The sequence below is a fragment of the Chiloscyllium plagiosum genome, chromosome 2 (genome assembly GCF_004010195.1).
Source record: "Chiloscyllium plagiosum isolate BGI_BamShark_2017 chromosome 2, ASM401019v2, whole genome shotgun sequence".
NCBI classification, from domain to species: Eukaryota; Metazoa; Chordata; class Chondrichthyes; order Orectolobiformes; family Hemiscylliidae; genus Chiloscyllium; species Chiloscyllium plagiosum.
The window spans coordinates 130703527-130725940 of NC_057711.1; the positions used below are offsets into that span (position 1 = coordinate 130703527).

A 22414-nucleotide genomic window follows, 5' to 3' on the forward strand; every position below is an offset into this window, starting at 1 on the left:
TCTCTATCCCTCTGTCTCCCCCCTCTCTCTCTATGGATGCTGCCAGACCTGCTCAATTTATGCACAACTTGCAGTTTCTTTTTCCACTTTCCAGTTTGCTTGCTTATGCAACATTGCTTTTCTCGTTTTCAACCCAATTCTATTCATTCCACATGCCCTTTACTTCCCTCTTTTTCTTCTAGAATCTTATTAACAGTGAGCATCTCAGACAAGGGAGTACCATTACCCCTTGATACTCAGTGACAGGACCATTGCCAACTAGTATCATTGACCAGAAACTGAACAAAAGCCTAAGACTGCAGCATGATATTGATGGGCTGGTCAGAATGGCAGAGCAGAGGCAAATAGAGTTTAATCCTGAAAAGTTTGAGGTGATGCATTTTTGGAGACAGACCAAGGCAAGGAAGTACACGATAAATGATGGAACCCTAGAAAATACAGAGGATCAGTGGGACGTTGGTGTGTGTGTCCATAGGTCCTTGAAGGATGCAAGACAGATGGATCAGACAATATTTGGAATAGTTGCTGTTATTAGTCAAGGTATTGCATACAAGATAAAGGAGATTGTGATGGAGCTGTATAAGATGTTAGTTAGACCACATCTGGGAGACTGTGCATAGTTCTGGTCACCACCACATAAGAGGGTTAGGATTGGACCAGAGAGAGAGCAGAGGAGATTCACCATGATGTTGTCAGGGCTGGAGCATTTCAGCAATGGGGAGAGGTTTGAGAGGCAGGAGGTGTTTTCCTTAGAGCACAGAAGGCCAACAGGGGACCTGACTGAGGTGTACAGATTTTGAAGGGCAGATCTTTTAGTGGGTTTAATAACCAGAGGACATAGATTTAAGTAAAAGACAGAGGTTTAGAAGGATTGAAGAAAGAACTCAGTGAGTGGTGGACATCTGGAAATCTCTGCCTGAAAGGTGACACCCCAATATTGAAGTAGTGAATAAATCATCGTTTAAGCACCATAGCTCACAAGGCTATGGGCCAAGTGCTGGAAAATGGGAGTGGAGTAGGTGGGTGCTTGATGATTGTCATGGATACAATAGGCTACCATGGATGTTGAGGCACTGTAAAATCCCATGACCCTATTACTGTGACTCCCCCTTCTCCTTTAGGCCTTTCGCCTTCCAAAACTCACCCGAATGTCTTCTTTTTTGGCCCAGCCTTTTTTTTATTATTTTCTTACATCTCTGAAACACCACAAGAGGTTTTTCTATGTAGAGGTACTGTATAACTGAAAGCCTTTTTTGTTATATTATGCTAATCCTGTACTTTGAATTATTGACTTATTTTAAAAATTCTTATACTGCAGAGATAATTGATAACTGTGTGTTTGGACAAATGTGCAGAGCTGCAGGGGGAGTGACACAAGGTGAATTGCAGCTTCAGAGTCTCGCACAGACATGACTGGATGAATTGCCCTCCTTCTGCACTATAACCATTATAAGATTTTAGGTGCTAATAACCATCACCCTGTCTGCTCAATTATTTTGTCGTGGACCTTTTACTGTAGGGAATGGATCGAAGCGGTGTGCGGATGTCTTCCTACGTCGAAGTCAGCAGCTATTTCCACAACGCTAGCTCAGTTGGACGATCATCAACCAGAAAGGTAGACTGCCACAAAGCACCAGGAGATGTTTGTTGCACCTGCCAGCACAGCACTTTCAAACCAAACACAAAATATTTATTTACGTATATCAGGTTCAGCTTTAGCTACTCAATGTAAAATGTCAACTCATTATACACTTTGAATCTTCAATGAACATTGCACCTTTTTTTGATGAGGCCTTTCATTAAGGTTCTTGACACAAAATGCACGTCAGCAATGGTTAGTGCTGCACAAATCGACTACATTTTACACCAAAGGGAAACAACTCGTTTTTAATTATGAATTATGCATACTTAAACGTGATCAATTTCAAGCCCCAAAGGAAATACGCATGAGGAATGTGTACAGAAATAATTATGATGGTTCCAAATAACAAGGTACGCACACGCGCGTGCGCGCGCACACACACACACACACACACACACACACACACGTTACATTTACTACTCACCTGGTTTAATAGCTAAAGTACTTTGAAACATGACTTCCACTTGAGAATTTGATTTCTACCAAGTAACCCATTTCAATTATTGGACAAGACTGTACACGTTTGATTAGTAATCATAACAATTTGTAAGTATATGTGAGCTAATGAATTTTATTGACTCTCCTTGTTCCATCTCAGTACCATTCTCCACCTACTTGCAATAAGAATAGTGAAGGAGTTAATGTGAGGCAGCCACTTGAACTGAAAGGTGACAACTGATCCACTGGGCCTTGCTTCCCCAGCATGTGGAAGTGCCTGGCTGCTGCCTGAATATTCCACGTAGCCATGTGGCTGAGATTGATCATGGAGCCATTGGGGCAATAAAGGCATTACCTCAAGAGCCATTGCATATACCATTCAACATACTGAGCCAACATGCTGTCCGTTTGGAACACTTAGTGCAGTAGATTGTTTCCATCTCACTAAAGTTTCAGGAAATGTACATTTTCAGCTCATTCTAGTCATAGATCATACAGCACAGAAACAGACCCTTCAGTCCAACTCATCCATGCCAACTAGATTTCCCAACTAAACTATTCCCATTTGTGTTTGGCCTATATCCCACTGAATGTTACCTATTCATGTACTGTCCAAAAGTCTTTTAAACGTTGTAACTGTACCTGCATCCAAATGTTCTCTGGCAGTTCATCGCACACACAAACCACCTTCTGAATGAAAAGGTTACCCCTAAGGTCCCTTTTAAATCTTGCTCCTCTCACCTTCAAATTATGCCCTCTAGTTTTCAACTCCTCCACACTAGAGAAAAGACCTTTGCTATTCACCTTATCTCTGTCCCTTATGATTTTATAAATTTCCATAAGGTCATTCCTCAACCTCCTACACTTCATCTCCAATTTTAATGAACAATCTCTCTCAAAATAATCAACATGTAACAGATCACAAATTAATTTATTTTATTTTTGGTTTATTTATATTTAACAAGAATCTTCCCTGCTGCATTGCACTGTTTCTTCTTCATGTAAAGTGTCTGCACTAATTACATATTCTTTGCTATTGCATGCAGTTCTGGTCTGCTTACTTGAGGAGGGATGTAGTTACATTTGAAGGCAGTCCTGAGGAGGTTTCACGAGATTGATTCCAGAGGGTCTTATGAAGAGAGATTGAGCAATTTTGGCCTCTACTCTCTGGAGATTAGAAGAATGAGAGGAGATCTAAGTCAGATGCAAAGGGGGATTGACAGAGTAAATGTTGAAAAGATGCTTTCTGATGTGGAACAATCCAGAACAAATCTTGGGATAAGGGGTAACGAATTTGAAACAGAGATGAGGAGAAATTAAGTCTCTCAAAATATCGAGAATCTGTGGAATTCACTACCCAGGAGTATGGTGAATGCCGGGACATTGAGTAAATTTAAGGAGGACAGAGAGAGATGTTTAATTAGTAATGGGTTGAAGGGTTGTGGAGACTGAGCAGGCAAGTGATGTTGAGAGCAAATGAGGTCAGCCATGATCGTATTGAATGGCAGAGCAAATGTGAAGGGCTGAATCATCTACTCCTGATTCTTATGTTCTTCGAGTTTATTCGATAATATTGTGCACACTGTCCCCTAATCATTTACAACCTAATGTCATATTATAAATAACCAACCATTCTGTAGATTTGTCATTCTTTTTCATCTTGATTGCCATCTTCCGATGTTTTCTGTTCCAAATTCAACTGCTAGAATGTCCAGCAAATGTTACGAGATAGAGAAAAATAGAAAGAATGGTTGTATGAAAAGAGAACATGCGAGAAATAGTCAGCAGGTCAGACAGTTTCTGTGGAGAGTGTAACAGAATTAATATTTCAGACTGTTGAACTTTCATCAGAACCAGAAGTAGTTAAAGATGTAACTGATTGTAAGCAAGTAGAAAGGCAGGGAAATTGGAAACGAGGGGAAGAAAAATCAATTGTGAGAGAGAGTGGGAGGCAGGCAAGATGGAAGGAAGGAAGGGGGTGAATGGGGCAAGACAAAAGTGGATAGTGTTAGATAGGTATTTAATGAAATTAGCAAAGGTCTGGGATGAATGACAAATATTAGGGTTGTTGTGACATGTGAGCATGTTCTATTCTGAGAAACAGTTCAAGAAAATGTTGGTGATACAGTCCCATCAACCCCTTCACTAATGAGGTGATAGTTTACAAAGTCACCCTTGCGCTCCACTCTCAGTGTTTAAACTACTACAACATTGTCTCCTGATATTCACTACATAAAATAGAGTGCATTTTAATCATACTTGCTATCTAAGAGCATCTTGATATCCTATTGAGGGAATGGGCTGGTACGCTGCATTGCTCTCTGTGTACATGTACTAAAACCACTAATTCAGAATTGAGCAGTGGTTACTCTCCTTTATTGTTTGTGTGGCAGTCTTCCTTTTGATTCCCAATGTTGTTAGTTTGCTTTAATCTTGTTCTCTTTCCCCACAGATTAATGATCTTCCCTTCCCTTCCTTTATGTGCACCTCTTGTTGAAGGCAAATGTTGAATATTAATAGTTGGTACATGTTACAAAAGGACAAGATTTATAGTTCCAACCATACTGCTGAACTCATTTCCTTTTGTTAATACTTTAGGAAAGGGCCAGTTGTTAGATATGCTGCATTTACTGTCATGCTACATCTTTGTCATCAAAACAACAATCAAACCAAATAACCTGAGCATTTCAGTTTGAGCAGTTTCCATCACACCTTCTATAAAAGGTTAATGCCACTTTGTTTTGGGAGTTAATCAGAAGTCTAACTCCCATATTGCTCCTGTTCTATCATGGGCTTATTGCTTTATCCTTATAATAGTAATAGATGTGGCTTTTGGCACTCAAGTGGGATGAACAAACCACAGAGTTATTACATATGTTTCTTCAAGAAGCATTGAAATCAATGCTTGGGTGCAATTTTGGTTATTAGATGAGCTTCTACTAAGTTCAGAATCATCTTTCTGACCAGCCCTTCACCCTGAAACATTGGACTTTTTCTGAGCTTACCGTTGGTATAATGCCCATAGAGTTTGATTACTTTTTTGGAAAGTACAACTGTCAGAAATAAATTGATAGACAAAGATTTCACATTTTGAGATGTTCACTGTAACAAAGAAATTAAAATCATCATAGTTGAAACAGTAATTAACAGGTAACTAATGTAACCAAAAAGGAAAAGAGGTATGTTTAGCATTGACTAAATCATGCCTTGTGAATTGATTTTACTTTACACCATGGTTCTGGAAAATATGAAGCATTAAAGAAACAATTAATCCCAGGTCTTCAACTGATGTTCACCTCTTTATTCCACAACAGGTCAAAACTTCCAGTATTATTGACGTTCATTTCCCTTAAAGACTACCCAGTCTTTAAATATTCAAGAATCCCAACTGTTCCTTATGAACAGAAGCTAAACCTTTAAAAGCACAAATAGTTTTCTCTGAATTTCCAAACCAGCTGTCGTTCTCCCACTCCACTCTTTTTTTGTGTGTGTGAAATAATATAAAATTATCACCCAGTGCATCAGTAGGTTTCTATTTGGGTTTCTTTTGCATAGCAACTTTAAGTCACTGGGCTGTCCTCAAATTGAGGTGTTTACAATGAATTCCAATTATACTTTTTTTTCCATATTTTTAAGGTTTTTTTTGTATTAAAGGTACATTTTGAAACTTAATTGTCTTGTAAAGTTCAGCATTCATAACATTGCTCCAGAAAGCTGACCCCTCACCCCTGTTACAGCTGCTCAATGGAACAGCCTGGGATATACAAGTAGGCAGAGAGATGTAGGCCAGAAAACAATGTCCATCTTTTCTCCTGGTGGCTTTTTAATCCTTTTTATGTCAGCCTTTGCTTCATCAGAAGACACAGTAGCAGTCCCCAGGAAGTCTACCAGAATTTCTTGGCTTTGCAATAGAAGGCTGTCACACACTGTCGGGAATTTAACTAGGAATCTGCTCTGCCTCCATGACGGCCTACTAGCCAGATATCCAGGCTAGAGTTTTCAGAAGGGATGAAAGGATAACAAAGCCCTGTGTATAATTCCCAATATTGCTGTAGATCTACATGTTATTCACTGATAAACAGAGGCTCATTTGTGGGAACAACATGGACATCTCTTCACTGTGAGCCTGTGGGTAAACAAATGCGAACAATGTTTTATGTCTGTACAAATAGTTTGTAAATTACTGGAGTTTATAATTAAGATATTTTGGGAATGACTGGTAGAATTTTATTTTTTGGAAATCTTTTGTGATGTTTAATGCAGTCGTTGTATTTCATAAGGAAAATGAGAAATCCTACACTGATGACATAAAAGTTCAAGGAAGGTTCTGTGACAGTAGCTCAAACATAAATGGGAAACAGAAAATCTTAAAAAAAAAACACTTCTAAGCAAAGGCAAACATCCCTGGTGCCTTTTTGTAAAATTTTGCTTTCAATTATTATCCAGCAATTTCACGAAGAGCTGGCACTGCAGATGGTCGTCAGTACAGGAATGGTGAGAGAAAACGTCTTCAAATATGCCTGGTTCTTCTTTGAGCTTCTGGTAGGTCCACAGACAGTCATTGTGACCTATTTCACTTGATGTATTTTGACAAAGCTAGGTCATTTAGCTGCTTGTTTTGTTTTCTTTCTCAGATACTCAATCATTTTTCTTTCCTGTCTCTTGGGTTCACATCAATCGTTTCCATATACTTTCCATTTTGTCAGTTTCCACTTTGCGAATTCTAATACGATTTATGTAGATTAGATTAGATTAGATTAGATTACAGTGTAGAAACAGGCCCTTCGGCCCAACAAGTCCACACCGACCCGCCGAAGCGAAACCCACCCATACCCCTACATTTACCCAACACTACGGGCAATTTAGTATGGCCAATTCACCTGACCCTGCACATCTTTGTGATGTGGGAGGAAACCGGAGCACCCGGAGGAAACCCACGCAGACACGGGGAGAACGTGCAAACTCCACACATTCAGTCGCCTGAGGCGGGAATTGAACCCGGGTCTCTGGCGCTGTGAGGCAGCAGTGCTAACCACTGTGCCACCGTGCCGCCCACCAATAATGTCTATCTCAATATTTTATGTATTGTAAACCCAGCCTGGCCAACCCCCTTCTCATGGGTCAGTCTGCTTATTCCAAGCATCCAAGTGGTAATCCTCCTGTGATCTTTCTGAGAAACCTTTTGTGATCTCTGAACTATGGCCTGGATTGCTGATGTATAATTGATTGAAATTAAAAATTGACTTTTGATCTTTAGCAATGTTCCAATAATGATTCTGGAAAATTGTTTTTTTTATGAAAATAGATTAAAAGCATGGCTCAGTACTTTTGCATGATGGAAAAGCAGGAATGTTCCCGAAAATTACGCTTTTCTGATCGCTTCAAAGATGACATTACCACGATCGTCAATGTGGTTACAGCAGAGATTGGCACAATTCTTGTGAAACAACAAAAGGTAGATTTTCTTTCAGAAAACATCATAGAAATGTTTAAAGAAGTATCAGCACTAAAAGAAAAATCTCTTAATTCTATCTGCCAAAACCCCAGTTTTCCCCAGTTCTTGATTATATTTCATCACATCTGGCTTCCTTTAAGGACTCCATTCCATTCTCTCAGTTTCTCATCTGTTCCAATGATACCACCTTGGACAGGAATGCATCAGACATGTCCTTTCTCCTCAACCAAAGACCCAACTCGCTCCATACTGTGGGTGGACAGGGTCCTCAGTCATGCCTGACCCTTTACCACAGTCCTCATGCTTTCCCCTAATACCATAAGAGATAGGAGCAGAAGTTAGGCCGTTCAGCCCATCAAGTCTGCTCCACCATTTAATCATGGCTGATAAGTTTCTCAACCCCATTCACCAGCTTTCTCCCTGTAATCCTTAATCCCCATGATACTCAAGAACCTGTCTATCCCAGGTTTAAATATTTTCAGTGACCTGGCCTCTACAGCCTTCTGTGGCAATGAATTCCACAGATTCCCCACTCTCTGGCTGTAGAAGTTACTCCTTATCTCCGTTCTAAAAGGTCTTCCCTTTACTCTAAGGCTATGCCTTTGGGTCCTACTCTCATCCACCAAGAGAAATGTCTTCCCAACATCTACTCTGTCCATCCAGGCCATTCAGTGTTTTGAGTCAGGAGTGGAGTGCTGGAAAAGCACAGCAGGTCAGGCAGCATCCAAGGAACAGGAGAATCGACATTTCGGGGATTGAAGGGCTTCCTGATGAAGGGCTTATGCCCAAAACATTAATTCTCCTGTTCCGCGGATGCTGCCTGACCTGCTGTACTTTTCCAGCACCATACTCTCAACTCTGATCTCCAGCATTTGCAGTCCTCACTTTCTCCCATTTGGTATTCTGTATGTTTGGATTAGATTCCACCCCATGCCACCCCCCACCCCACCATCCTTCTAAACTCCATCAAGTATAGATCCAGAGTCCTCAAACGTCCCAGATCCAGAGTCCTCAAACGTCCCTCATATGTTAAGCTTTTCAATATGGGACTACTCTCATTAACCTCTGAACCCACTCCAGGGCCATTCCATCCTTCCTGAGATTTGGGGCCCAAAACTGCTCACAGTAATTTCCCCGCCACCCAGAATGATGTTCAACTTTCTGCTTGTCCTCACTTTCCACCCCACCAATCTTCAAGTTGAAGGGTGATCCTCCATCTTTTTTGCAACGTCCAGCAGGATGCCACCATCAAAAACATTGTCTCCTTCCCTCCCTTGTCAACATTCCACAGGGATCATACTTCACATGATAATTTGGTTAATTTCTCCATTATTCCTAATACTTACTCATCTTACCCATTGTCTCATGCTAAGGCAGAAAGCTTAAAGCATACCTTTTCCCCTCCTAAACTCATCATCCAGGTGAAGCAGTGGTCTACTTGTATTTCTGTCAATTTAGTCCATTACATCTACTGCTTACAATATGGCTTCCTTCAGATTGGTGACACCAAATGCATATTGGAACTCGCTTTGTGGGACACCTCTGCTCTGTCTATAAGAATGACCCTGACCTTCCAATTATTTGACATTTCAATAAGCCATTTTGCTTTTGACTAATGTTTCCATCCTTGGCCAATGTTCCAGCGAAGCCCAAAATAAGCTGGAGAGTAGCACCTCATTTTCTGCAAAGGTATTTTGCAGCCTTCAGAACTCAACATTGAGTTCAGCAGTTTCAGAGCATGGACACTGTCCTCCCATTTGTTTTTACATTGTGTCTTGTTTGCATGGATTTGCTCTTAGCAAAATTAACCTATTTCTATTACTCACCTCGACTATTAACACCTATTCTGTATCTATAACCCTTCTTTATTACCGCTAGCACTCCCTTTTGCTCGTTTACTCTGGGCACCCTCACCATCTTCATAAAAACACAACTTCCCAGCTGCCTTCAGTCCTGCTGTTAAACTAGAAGCATTAACTTGTGTTTTTCTCCCCGTAGATGCTGCCAGACCTCTTCAGCACTTTCTCTTTTTTTAATTTCAGATCTCCGGCATCCACAGTATTTTACATTTTAAGTTTAGTTGCTGATGTGTTCCCCCTCACCCTCCTCATTTCTTCCATCATAATGAGGCGCTGATGATTGAAAGACTAACTTTTTAAGTAAAAAATCACAAAAACTGTGGAAGGCTGTGGAAGCGTTTTGTCGGATAATGAAATATTGATTTTAATTTTTTTGATCATAGGAAACAGAGCAGGCTGAAAAAATCAACATAAGCTTGGCATTTTTCCTGTACGACCTTCTATCGCTCATGGACCGTGGCTTTGTGTTTAGTCTCATTAGAAATTATTGCTGCCAGGTAAAGAAACATGTTCACTTGCTGAATTTCTAATGTACAACTCGAAGTCAACAAGCAATGTAAATATGTTAGGCAAAGGTGAGGACTGCAGATGCTGGAAACCAGAGTTTAGATCAGAGTGGTGCTGGAAAATCACAGCAGGTCAGGCAGCATCCGAGGAGCAGTAAAATCGACGTTTCGGGCAAAAGCCCTTCATCAGGAATAGAGGCAGGGAGCCTCCAGGGTGGAGAGATAAATGGGGGTGGGGTAGGGCTGGGGAGAAGGTGGCAAAGAGTACAATAGGTGAATGGGGATTGGGATTGGGGTTGAAGTGTTCTGAGGCGGAAGATGAGGCGTTCTTCCTCCAGTCGTCAGGTGGTGAGGGAGCACAAGTGGAGGAGGCCCAGGTTCTGCATGTCCTCGGCAGATTGGGAGGGGGAGTTGAAAAATGTTGGGCCACAAGGCGGTGTGGTTGATTGGTGTGGGTGTCCCGGAGATGTTCCCTAAAGCGCTCTGCGAGGAGACGTCCAGTCTCCCCAATGTAGAGGAGACCGCATCGGGAGCAACGGATACAATAAATGATATTGGTGGGTGTACAGGTGAAACTTTGGTGGATGTGGAAGGCTCCTTTGGGGCCTTAGATGGTGGTGAGAGGGAGGTGTGGGTGCAGGTTTTGCAATTCCTGCGGTGGCAGGGGAAGGTGCCAGGACGGGAGGGTGGGTTGTTGGGGGCGTGGACATGACCAGATAGTCATGGAAGTCACTTGAATGTAAATATGTTGTTCACACAGCACCAACTTTGCAACAACTCAGGCACTATGTTACTTTCTGAACAAAATATATTTAGCAACATTCGTTGTTGAAAATGATCAAATGCCTAAAATCATGGATATTCATGAAATGACACCAAAGAATGACAAATCCCTAGCAGATTACTCTCTGTTGTTTTCCTGGTGGCAATGGCAAGTTATTTGGATGATTCTCTTGAAAGAATGGAGAGTGGAATTGAGATGGGTCATTACAGTCCCATGGTGAAGTTCCAGGATTTGACCATTTCTACCATTGATTCTTTTGTCTTTCTGTGTTATATGTTCACAGTTATTCAATTTGTTTCTATGTTCTCTTTCCATTTAGATTTTAACAGGGCCAACTACACCAGACCAAGGAACAATTAGATAGCCTACTCCCAGTGCCCCTGCCAAAAGATGATCTGCTTTTGTCCCGTGACAGAGCCACTAGGACAGGTCAATTTCTCTCGATTCCTACACAGACTCTTCCTTTGACATGGAGAAGATTGAAAGCTTAGTTATTTAATGATTACAAATGTGTCGCCATAGCCCATTACTTTATGATATAGTTACCATCTGGCTGTGTTCCATTTGAAGGAAAGAACACAACATCACAGCTCACTGCCTTTTAAAACTCAAAATAAACACATTCTCGTACATCTTGAAGGTTTCTCCAAGATGTGTTTTCCATCGGGGGAGTTCAGGCACAGTATTTCCCTCAGTATAAAACACACTCACAGATTTGGGGGCTCATTAAACAGGTATGGTGGAAACTTGGTGGGGGTTTGCTGCTGCTGTTGCTATTCGGGGAAAATGAGGCAGCACTGCAGCGGGTTCCCAGGCTGTACCTTCCACCCACTCCGTACATCTGTGACTGGATGATCAACAGGCAGAAGGTTAACTTGTGCACTGAAACTGGGGCATGTGTATTCCTTTCCAGCCTTCTAATAACAATCAGTCTTCCAACCCGATTTCTCTTCATATTCTGCTGTTGTGCTGCATGGTTTTGGAGGAAAACTTGAGAAGAATCCAGCTGTTAACCCTTGGTTCTTTACTGTATATATTAGGATGGCTGCCTGAATTCAATTCTGATCATGGTTGAGCTAGTGAGCCTCTGCTATTGCAGTTCAGTAGTTAGCTGCATTACCCTTGTCAAAGAGAGACACTGCTCACTGTCCAGTAGTCCATGATGTTTATGTCATGACTCTGTTGCCCCAGTTGTGAAATAACATGACAACATGACTGTCTAGTTTCACAGCTGAATGCTCACTTAAGTGAAGTATTACCCAGCTACTGTAGGAAGGAAAGCAGACAAAATTAAAAAGGTAACAAATCACCCATCTACATTGTGGACTAAGTTAAAAACTACACAACACCAGGTTACACTCCAACAGGTTTAGTTGGAAGCACTAGCTTTCGGAGCGCTGCTTCTTCATCAGGTGGTTGTGGAATACACAATTATAAGACACTGAATTTATAGCAAAAGTTGGTTATAAAATAAGTTAGGTAAAAACAATGACTGCAGATGCTGGAAACCAGAGTCTAGATTAAAGTGGTGCTGGAAAAGCACAGCAGTTCAGGCAGCATCTGAGGAGTCTATAAAATACGTTGGTTTCATTAACATTCTTTTGAATCTGTTCCATTGTAGCTTTCTATCAAACTGCAATCAATGCCCACCCTCATTTCGATGAGACTGGAGTTCCTGAGGATTCTCTGCAGCCATGAACACTATCTCAGCCTCAACCTTTTCTTTATCACCAATCTGTCTGCACCAGCTTCCCCATGCCTCTCAATATCATCACAGGTAAAGACAACCATGCATCACGTTCAGCTGACTTTGCTTTGTGAACCTCACTGTGAATTTGCTTTGATGATGTAGTGTTTAGTGTCTTGCACAGTTCTTCATAACATGTTCCATTCACACAGATAAAGAAACTCTTGTCTCGTGCATTTGCTCATCATTGAGATGAAGGCTGGCTGTTGTACTCTTTCATTGAAACCCACAGTGTGGGTTTGGTTAATGGTCAATATTGGAGGTGTCTTTTGCTACTAGTTTTCCTCTGCCAGTCCAAGTCAGGTGCTGATCATCGTGATCACTTACAATTCTCAAGAAGCTCCAGTTTCCTCCCACAGTCCAAAGATGTGCAGGTTAAGTGAATTGGTCATGCTAAATTACCCGTAGTGTTAGGTAAAGAAGTAAATGTAGGGGAATGGGTGGGTTGCGCTTCGGCGGGTCGGTGTGGACTTGTTGGGCCGAAGGGCCTGTTTCCACACTGTGAGTAATCTAATCTAATCTAATCAAGCTAAAAAAATGTTTAAATGACAAAGGAGCAAATGATGTTTAATCAGTAAGACCACTGCTTGCAGACAATATTGATGGATCCTGATCTATGGATCAGGCCATTGGGGGGTTTATAATGAAGTTTGTTTCCATGTATCCAAATTGTATCCAGCAAGTCAGCACTCTCTCGGAAATGTAGCCATCCCATTTTTTTTTATTAAAGTGTTGTCTAGTGGAAACATTCGTTTCAGATCCGTGACAGTGTCAGGGTTTGTGGAACATTTTTAGTTGTTCAGTCTGGACAGTTTGGGATCAGTTTGCACAAGTTAGAGAGGGACTAAAGCTCAGTAAATATGAGAAGGAGACAGATGTAGACTCAAAATTTCGGAGTGTGGCCGTTAGCTGTGCTGCTGAGAGGTCAGCTAAACAGCACAGACTAGGAGAATTGAAGAGCAGTTGAGTGTGCTGTTGGAATTCTTCCTGAGTCCATTTGTATGTCAATTTCTTTTAACCGTGTCTTTTCTATTCAATAGAATTCTAGTTCGTCTTCAAGTGTCCAAGACCAAAGGATTGCCAACATGTTTGAGCTTTCAGCTGATTATCGTCAACAGCACTTTCTGACTGGACTGCTGTTCACTGAGCTCACAGCTGCACTGGATACTGACATAGAAGGGTATGGGGTTTAACCTCTGTTCACATTTCAGTGAAACAAATTAGTTATTTGTAATGGACTCACATGATCTGGAATGAAGAATCTCATGATGGTTGACCATGAACTGTTGCCGATCGTCAGGTAAAACCCATTTGGTTAACTAATGTCCTTTAGGGAAAGAAACTGCTGTCTTACCTGGTCTGGCCTACATGTGACTCCAGACCCACAGCAATATGGCTGACTCTTAACTACCCTCTGGGTAATTAGGAATGGGTAATAAGTATTGGCCTGGCCAGTCATGCCCTCATCCCTTGAATCAATAAAAAACGATTCTCAGATCGGCAGATTCAGAGAGCAAATTAGTTGAATGTGGCTAGCGACTGGCCAGCCATTTGAATGAACAGGTTATGGGGCTACACTAACTCCAATTGTAACTACTAACTTCAGTTCTTCGCTTTGTTTTTGATTTATTTGAATATATTTTGGTGAATCAACTAACCTAGATTTCAGTGAACATGTCCATTCATTTCTGCACACCCATCACTAAATAATGTCAAACATACAGCTGAGTTTCTGCTCAAACCACTCTTAAATATGCCACCGTCAAACTTTCCCTCACCAGTACTGTAACTAATTCTAAATCCAGTCTACCAATACATCTCTAAAGTGCGCAATTTACTGATTAGTTGTCGAATGATAAATTGTTTACCTGTTGGCTATAGTGATGAGTTTATTCCAATACTTACTCCCCTGAGTCATGAAGTGAAAAAATGTTTTGGTCTTAGCAACTTAGGAAGCAAAATGCTGGAATGTATTTGGAATCAGTGAGAGATCTTTGGTACAGTAGCTATAAGAATTAATGCTGAGGGGACAGGGTTCTTCATGGGGGAAGTGAACATGAATGTAAGGTCCATGCCTCTGGTTTACACTTGTTTATGAAGATTGATATGTTAACAAATAAATCTCATGTAAGCCAGAAAAGAACAGTTGTTCCCAACCAAATCAACACTAAACTTCCTAAGATACAAACAGTTGATAATGACTTCATTAATGACTGATCCATGTATGGCTGTGAACTAGATAGGGTTTGTGCCCAGCGTGTGGAAAGAGATGGGTAGTTGAAAAGAATATTTATCATCTATAAATCATAAACCTATCAGTAGCTTTTCATAATTTTTTAATAGGTTTATGGAAATAAGATTGGCCTCAGGGGAATACACTAGAAGAAAGTGAGGCCTGCAGATGCTGGAGGCTCAGAGTTGAGTGTGGTGCTGAAAAAGCACAGGAGGTCAGGCAGCACCCGAGGAGCAGGAGAATTGACATTTTAGGCAAAAACCCTTAATCAGGAATGAGGCTGGGAACCTTGGGGGTGGAGAGTTAAATGGAGGGGGTTGAGGTTGGAGGAAAGGTAGCTGAGAGTGCGACAGGTGGATGGAGGTGGGGGTAAAGGTGGTAGGTCCACATTTACCTCTTCACAGCCTCGGCTCACAGCCTCATTCCTGATGAAGGGCTTTTGCCCGAAACATCGATTCTCCTGCTCCTCGGGTGCTGCCTGACCTGCTGTGCTTTTCCAGCACCACACACTCAACTCCAGAGGAATACAATTTTACAGAATATATTTTGTTACCATTATTCATCTTCTTATGTACCACTGTCAAATACACTTAATCACGCATTACCATAAGAACTGTAGGAGACAGGAACAGAAGCAGATCATGGCTGATCCAACATTCCCCATGTCCACCTTCCTGTGATTTCCCCGTAATCCTTGACTCTTCTAGTGATCAAGAATGTATCTATCGCACCCTTGGTATATCTGCCCCCACAGCTCTCTGTGTCAAAGAATTTCAAAGATCCACATCCATCACAAAGTATTAAATATTTACCCAATCAGTAGTGTTTTCTGTTAACATTTGTACAAAAATAGTGAAACTCAAAGAAGGAGTTTCATATTTCTTTGCAGGTGAATTAACTGCCGAAACAACTTGGAACAGAAATAATTGACCATCTGATATTTGCTTACTCCTGCAGGATAGCAAAGGTTCAAAAGAAAGCTGTCAATGCCATTGTCAGTCTGCTGTGTTCCCACGATCTGGACTCTCGCTATTCAAAACCAGAGATCAAAGCAAAAGTAGCTGCCTTGTACCTCCCTCTGATCGGGATCATTCTAGATGCATTGCCACAGCTCTATGACTTCACAGGTACTTTTCACCTGCTTTACATTTGCTAGAGTGAGAGTCTTGTACTATTGAAAATGAATATGATAGTATGACAATTATAGATGTTTACAAAATCATGCTGGGGCACGTTTAGGGTGAATAGCAAGGTCTTTTCTCCAGGGTGGTGGGGGGGTGGTACAGAACTAGACGGGATAGGTTTAAAGTGAGAAGGGAAAGACTTAAAAGGGACCTAAGAGGCAAAGTTTCACGCAGAGGTTGGGGCATGTATGAAATTAGCTGCCAGAGGAAGTGGTGGAGGCTGGTACAATTACAGCATTTAAAGGGTATCTGGATGGGTGCATGAATAGGAAGGGTTTGGAGGGATATGGGCCAAATACTGGTAAATGGTACTAGATTAGGTCCTCACCCTCAATAACTCTAATTCATTTGGCTGAACTGGTCCTCACTCTCAATAATTTCTCTTTCGAATCCTCCCACTTCCTCCAGACCAAAGGGGTAGCCATGGGCACCCGCATGGGCCCCAGCTAGGCATGTCTCTTTGTTGGCCACGCAGAACAGTCCATCTTCCGTAGTTACACCGGCACCACTCCCCATCTCTTCCTCCGCTACATTGATGACTGCATCGGCGCCACCTCATGCTCCCACAAGGAAGTTGAGCAATTCAACAACTTCACCAACACATTCTACCCCGATCTTATCATAAACCTATCAGTAGCTTTTCATAAATTTTTAATAGGTTTATGGAAATAAGATTGGCTGCAGGGGACTATCTCAGACATCTCCCTCCCCTTCCTGGACCTCTCCATCTCCATCAGTGGTGACTGACTCAACATTGACATATTCTACAAATCCACTAACTTCCACAGCTACCTGGATTACACCTCCTCCCACCCTGCCTCCTGTAAAAATGCCATCCCGTATTTCCAATTCCTCCACCTCCATCATATCTCCCGGAGGACCAGTTCCACCACAGAAAATACTAGATGGCCTCCTTCTTTAAAGACCACAATTTCCCCTCTCACCATGGTTGATGATGCCCTGCAACACATCTCATCCATGTCCCGCACCCACCCCTCCAACCGCAACAAGGACAGAAACCCCCTTGTCCTCACCTTCCACCCCACCAACCTCCGTATACTTTGCATCATCCTCCGCCATTTCCACCACCTACAAACAGACCCCACCCCCAGGGATATATTTCCCTCCCCACCCCTATCCACTTTCTGTAAACAATGTTCCCTCCACAACTACCCCCCCACCTTATCCCAGATCCAATCTTCCAACTCAGCACTGCACTCTTGAACTGTCCTATCTGTCCATCTTCCTGCCCATCTAGCTTCGCCACCCTCCTCTCCGATGTATCACCTTCATCTACCTATTGCATTCCCAGTTACCTTCCCCTCAGCCCCACTACCCCCTCCCATTTATCTCACCGCCCCCTTACCTCACAGCCTCATTCCTGATGAAGGGCTTATGCCCAAAACATCGATTCTCCTGCTCCTCGGATGCTGCATGACCTGCTGTGCTTTCCCAGCACCACACTCTCGATTGTAATCTCCAGCAAATGCAGTCCTCACTTTTGCCTTGGTTAGGATATCTGGTCAGCACAGACAAGTTGGACTGAAGGGTCTGTTTCTGTGCTGTACCTCTCTATGACTCTGTCTCGGAATTTATACTTGTTAATTGATGATCATAGAGGAGCCTTTGCTGCCACCAGAGAGAAAAGCAAGAATGTAAACTCAGTGGGGCATAAATTGGGAGAATGGGGCTACTTTACTGTCAAACTATGACCTGTAATACCTTGGGGCATAGCCTCCCAATAGTAGATAGAATTTAGTGAAGGACAAAGCAAAGGACTGTGAATGCTGGAAATCAGAAACTAAAACAGGAATTGCTGGAAAATCTCAGCAGGTCTGGCAGAAAAAAAGCAGAGTTAACATTTCGGTTCCAGAAACCCTTCCTCAGACTGACCGGAGAAATGTGCTGAGTTTCTCCAGCAATTTCTATTTTTGTATAGAATTTGTATTGTGAATTTAATCTTGCATTATGACAAAACCTTACTAAATGTAAAATGTACTCAATGAGCTGAAGGAAAATAGAACTGTGGAATTGGGAATGTTCCCTGATTGTTTTCTCCCATTCTACTCTTCATATTTCTCTCCGAAAGGTAATAATTGACACCAGGGTAAGATTTTGTGGATATTGGCCTGCGTATGTAAGCCTTTCAGATGGGACATTAAAGTTGGGTGCTGTCTGCCCTATGAAGTAGACATTAATATCCAATGGAGAAATTAAGGACTGCAGATGCTGGAGATCAGAGCTGAAAATGTGTTGCTGGAAAAGTGGAGCAGGTCAGGCAGCGTCCAAGGAGCAGGAGAATCGAAGTTTTGGGCATGAGCCCTTCCTGAAGAAGGGCTCATGCCCAAAACATCGATTCTCCTGCTCCTTGGATGCTGCCTGACCTGCTGCGCTTTTCCCGCAACACATTTTCAGCATTAATATCCAATGGCACTGTTTTGAAGGAAAGCAGTGATGTTATCCCTGCTTTTCTGGTCAACATTTATTCATTGATCAACATCAAAAACCAAACTATCTGGTCATTATGACATTGCTGTAATGGGAACTTGCTGCAACACGTTGGTCGCCATGTTCCTTTCCTGCCCTACAAAAGTGTGTCAAAACATATTTTAGTAGCTGTAAAATGCTTTGGGATTTGTGTTATTCTTACATTGTTATGAAAACAATTATCCTTCACCTGTAACCCTGGGCACTGAGCGTCAACAGTTCCTGGACAGTGAGGGCCCTCTTGTGGCACAGTGGTAGTGTCCCTACTTCTGGACAAGGAATTACAGGTTCAAGTCCCACCTATTCCAGAAGTGTGTACTAACATCGAAGCATTTTAATAATTGTTATTGACCTGCCCAGAGAGTTTGCTGTAAAATGTGAAGACTGCAGCTAGGCAATGGAGTGAATCCTATGTGTGTGGGTATCAATTGTTGATTTGTCTGCTGTGTATAACCAGGACCAAATCCATCACCCTGTGAATATGGTTACATTGCAAAATCATTTCCAATGGAACAGGTACTTAATATAATTTGCTAGAGAATGTCAGTTATTATTTCTACTGAACTCTGTGCATCAGGGAGACCGGTTTCAGGACTGAAAATGTCTGAACCATGAAATTGTTAATTTTCCAATTGTTGTTGTTGCTGTGAATTTGTACATATCCTGTAATGCCATCAATCATAAGATTATGTTTCGGAATAAGATGTCATCAGCAGTGTCTGATATTCTATTTCTGCTTCACGGTAGTTCTCTCCATCTGTATTTGTTGCTTCAGATGCTCGGACCAGGAAGATTCGTCCAAGTAGTTCAGATGGTGAGAACGACACCAACCCCATCAATCCGTCCATTGCCTCATCAATAGCTGGAAATGCAGGAAACACCATGCTGAAGAGCTCAGCGACAACCTTTACATCTCTGGTATGTGAATAGTCCCTCAATAGGACTTTGGTTAAATTCTCTTACTGATACATTGGGCTGGACGTTTGCTTCTGTCTTTTGGGGTGGGATGTTAGTTGTGATGTTACCTCCAATAGGCGCCACCTCTGAGGCCATCCATTTCAGGTGTGCCATCTCAGGACATGCTGCCCATTTGTTAGCCCCAGCCCCCACTGGAAGGTGACCATTGGCGGGAGTTGCTTACTTAAAGCCCTCATCCCACTGCCAGCAGGATTTAACTGAGTGGACTAGAGCTCCTGGGAACATTCCAGGGGTCCTCCATGTTCCCCTTGTTCACCTCTTTCCCAGCTCAACCCCACTGCCAGATGCTTCAGTCCCCTCGCTGTGAGCCCAGACTGTTAACAAGTTAGCAGGTTTTGAGAAGATTTTTAACTCAGGTTGAGGTTCTGGATGTAGGTTTGCTCGCTGAGATGGAAGGTTCATTTTCAACTTCCAGCTCAGTAAGCAAACCTACATCCAGAGCACTTAACAAATCTAACTTCAACATTGAACAACTCCATCAACCTCGGGTACTGCACCAATCCCATCTGGTGGCACCGACAGTATTGGAAATCTGTCAGCCTTAGGCAGAATTGAGAGCGTAGTGCTGGAAAAACACAGCAGGTCAGGCAGTGTCCAAGGAGCAGAATTGATGTTTTGGGCACAAGGAATCCTCAGCTGTCCTGCTTGAATGAATGTTCTTCAGTTCCAGTCGGGTTATTTTCTGATAATCACATAAAGTTTAAATCCATACACCATTCTTCAGGAAATGAAACAGCTTATTCCACAGGCAACAAAATATTGACAACATCCAGGCATGGGCAGATATGTGGCAAGTGATATTTGCACAACACAATAGGCAGGCAATGACCATCTCCAGTGAGAGGGAATCTAGTTATCTTTCTCTAAGATTGCATGGCACATGTCCCACCAAACCTTGTGGAACTGTCAGATAGTCAACTAGTTAGGTCACATTAATATTGTTTCAACTGGAGCAATTCAGAGGTTGGAAATTCTATGGGAAATAACTCAATTTTTATTCTGCAAAGGCTTTTCAGCACCTACAGGTTCAGGAAGTTCCATATTGTTCAGTTTGAGTAATCAATAGCCCATCCACCACCTTAATTATACAGCCCTTCCACCACAGTGAATGTGGATGTTATCAATGGCATACAATGGGGCTGCACAATGGCTCAATGAGTAGCAGAGTGCCTCACAGATCCAGGGACCCAGGTTTGATTCGCTCTCCCTCTCTTACTCACTGCCAAGAACAAAATGGACTGAGCTTTTTGAATTGAGACACTCCGTGACCTCTCATCATGGAGAACGGCAAATGCAAATGTTGCAAATAAATGCAGCTTCCTAGAAGAAGGCCAGCAGATAAAAGTCCATCGCCACAGCCACCTTCACATTAGTGGTAATACCATCCTTGCTTTTTGAATTGTGGATGCAGCTGGCCACAGATTCCTGTGAGTGTTCTTCCTGAAGTATTGGTAGCAGTCCCTTTGATTGTCATTGTGTTCCAGCCAGAAGGAAAGGTTCCCCTCAAACTCTGGATGGGTATATTCAGAGCACGTCTCTCCTCCTTCCTCCCTTTTCCAGAAGCCTGTCCTTCTCTGCTGGTGCTCCTAGACATGCTGTATTCCAAGGGAAAGGTTTACATGTTTAGAGGCAGCTGCTTCACAACAAAAGGGGAGGTCAGTACAAAGCTCTTCACCATCTACCACACCACTCCCTGCTGACTTTAGAAATGTTGAGAACTTTAGTAAGCACCAAGTATTGCACAAGCAACAGCCATTACAAATTAACCAACAATAAAGTACAGGATGACCCCTTTAAATAGCATCTGTGGCTGATCTCGTGAATGTTTGTTCAGTAACATGTGGTAGATAGCATGAAGCAATGAGCTGTAAAATGACATTGCTGTTTTTAAATTATCATCATAGACTGATAGGCTTCTTGACTTGCTGACCTGTGTATTTCATCAGAATTCCTGATAAAGGGCTTATTCCTGAAACGTCAACTCTCCTGCTGCTTGGATGCTGCCTGACCTGCTGTGCTTTTCCTGCACCACACTCTCGACTCTGATCTCCAGCGTCTGCAATCCTCACTTTCCCCTCGCAGAATTTTATCTCCAATACTGTTTATGTTTCTTCTCTTCCTTTGCACGTTGTGTAGCAAACTCTGTACAGTAGATTCAACTGATGTGAAATAAACTGTCTAAACTGGGTTCATCTTTACTCCTCTGGAGTTAGGGTTTTGTATGATTGCTGATTCCTTTGTTTCATTTCTTTACAGCTAAGCAAACAGCTAACCCCATTGGCTGCTGACGCCAGTCGGGATTTACTGATTTCCTTTTTATGGATCTTGAAGAATGCTGATCAAACACTTATCAGAAAATGGATTATAGATCTTCCTGTCACCCAACTCAACAAGATCCTAGACCTGTTGCACCTCTGTGTTTCGTGCTTTGAGTATAGGGTAAGGATACTAGCCATGGTGCTGTATTTATTGTGGAAGGTACCATTACACATCTAGCATTATCCCTGTATTTACATGAGGGAGTGGGGTCAGTTAGCTCAGTTGGCTAGATGGCTGGTTTACGATGCAGCGTGACGCCAACAGCGTGGGTTCAATTCCTACACCAGCAGAGGTTATGAAGAAAATCTCCTTCTGATCTCTCCCCTCACCTGAGGTGTAGTGACCCTCAGGTTAAACTATCACCAGTTACTGCTCTCTAATGAGTGAGCAGCCCTACTGTCTACTAAGACTGTGGCAATCGTACCTGTCCTCTTTTTTTTTATGTGAGGGAGAAAAATAAGAAACGGTATTATTTTAAAAATCTGGGAGCACCAAACAATTCTCTCTGCATCAAAATCAAGAGAAAGACGAGTTAGCATTTTCAGTTGAGATCCTTTCTTGATTCTACGCGCTAACATTTTCGAATATGGGTCGTTCTGCTAAAACGCGATAGTTGTGTTCCTCTGTACCCCTGCACTAAGGAAAGCTGCGATAGAAAATTGTGCTGTGGAAGATCACTATAGAAAACTGTGTCCACAATTTGTCAAACGTGTCATAACCAATTTGTGTTATACCAAAATGACCTGTATTAATTCAGATTTCCGTCTTTTATCTGCATAATG

At 42.2% G+C, this 22414-nt stretch overlaps 1 protein-coding gene across 5 annotated transcripts in view; it reads left to right on the top strand.

Moving 5' to 3' along the window:
* The window catches only part of dock8 (dedicator of cytokinesis 8), a 300402-nt gene that overhangs the window by 224577 nt on the left and 53411 nt on the right, over positions 1-22414 (top strand). For 3 of the 5 annotated variants that reach the window (XM_043718191.1, XM_043718201.1, XM_043718213.1), the window contains 9 exons: positions 1520-1615; positions 6527-6622; positions 7386-7535; positions 9778-9891; positions 12306-12461; positions 13472-13611; positions 15622-15791; positions 19111-19253; positions 21570-21752. In XM_043718191.1, the coding sequence (XP_043574126.1) occupies positions 1520-1615; positions 6527-6622; positions 7386-7535; positions 9778-9891; positions 12306-12461; positions 13472-13611; positions 15622-15791; positions 19111-19253; positions 21570-21752 (1248 nt within the window). The remainder of the gene's footprint in view (positions 1-1519; positions 1616-6526; positions 6623-7385; positions 7536-9777; positions 9892-12305; positions 12462-13471; positions 13612-15621; positions 15792-19110; positions 19254-21569; positions 21753-22414) is intronic. The other 2 variants (XM_043718205.1, XM_043718224.1) reach the window with 1 other exon arrangement.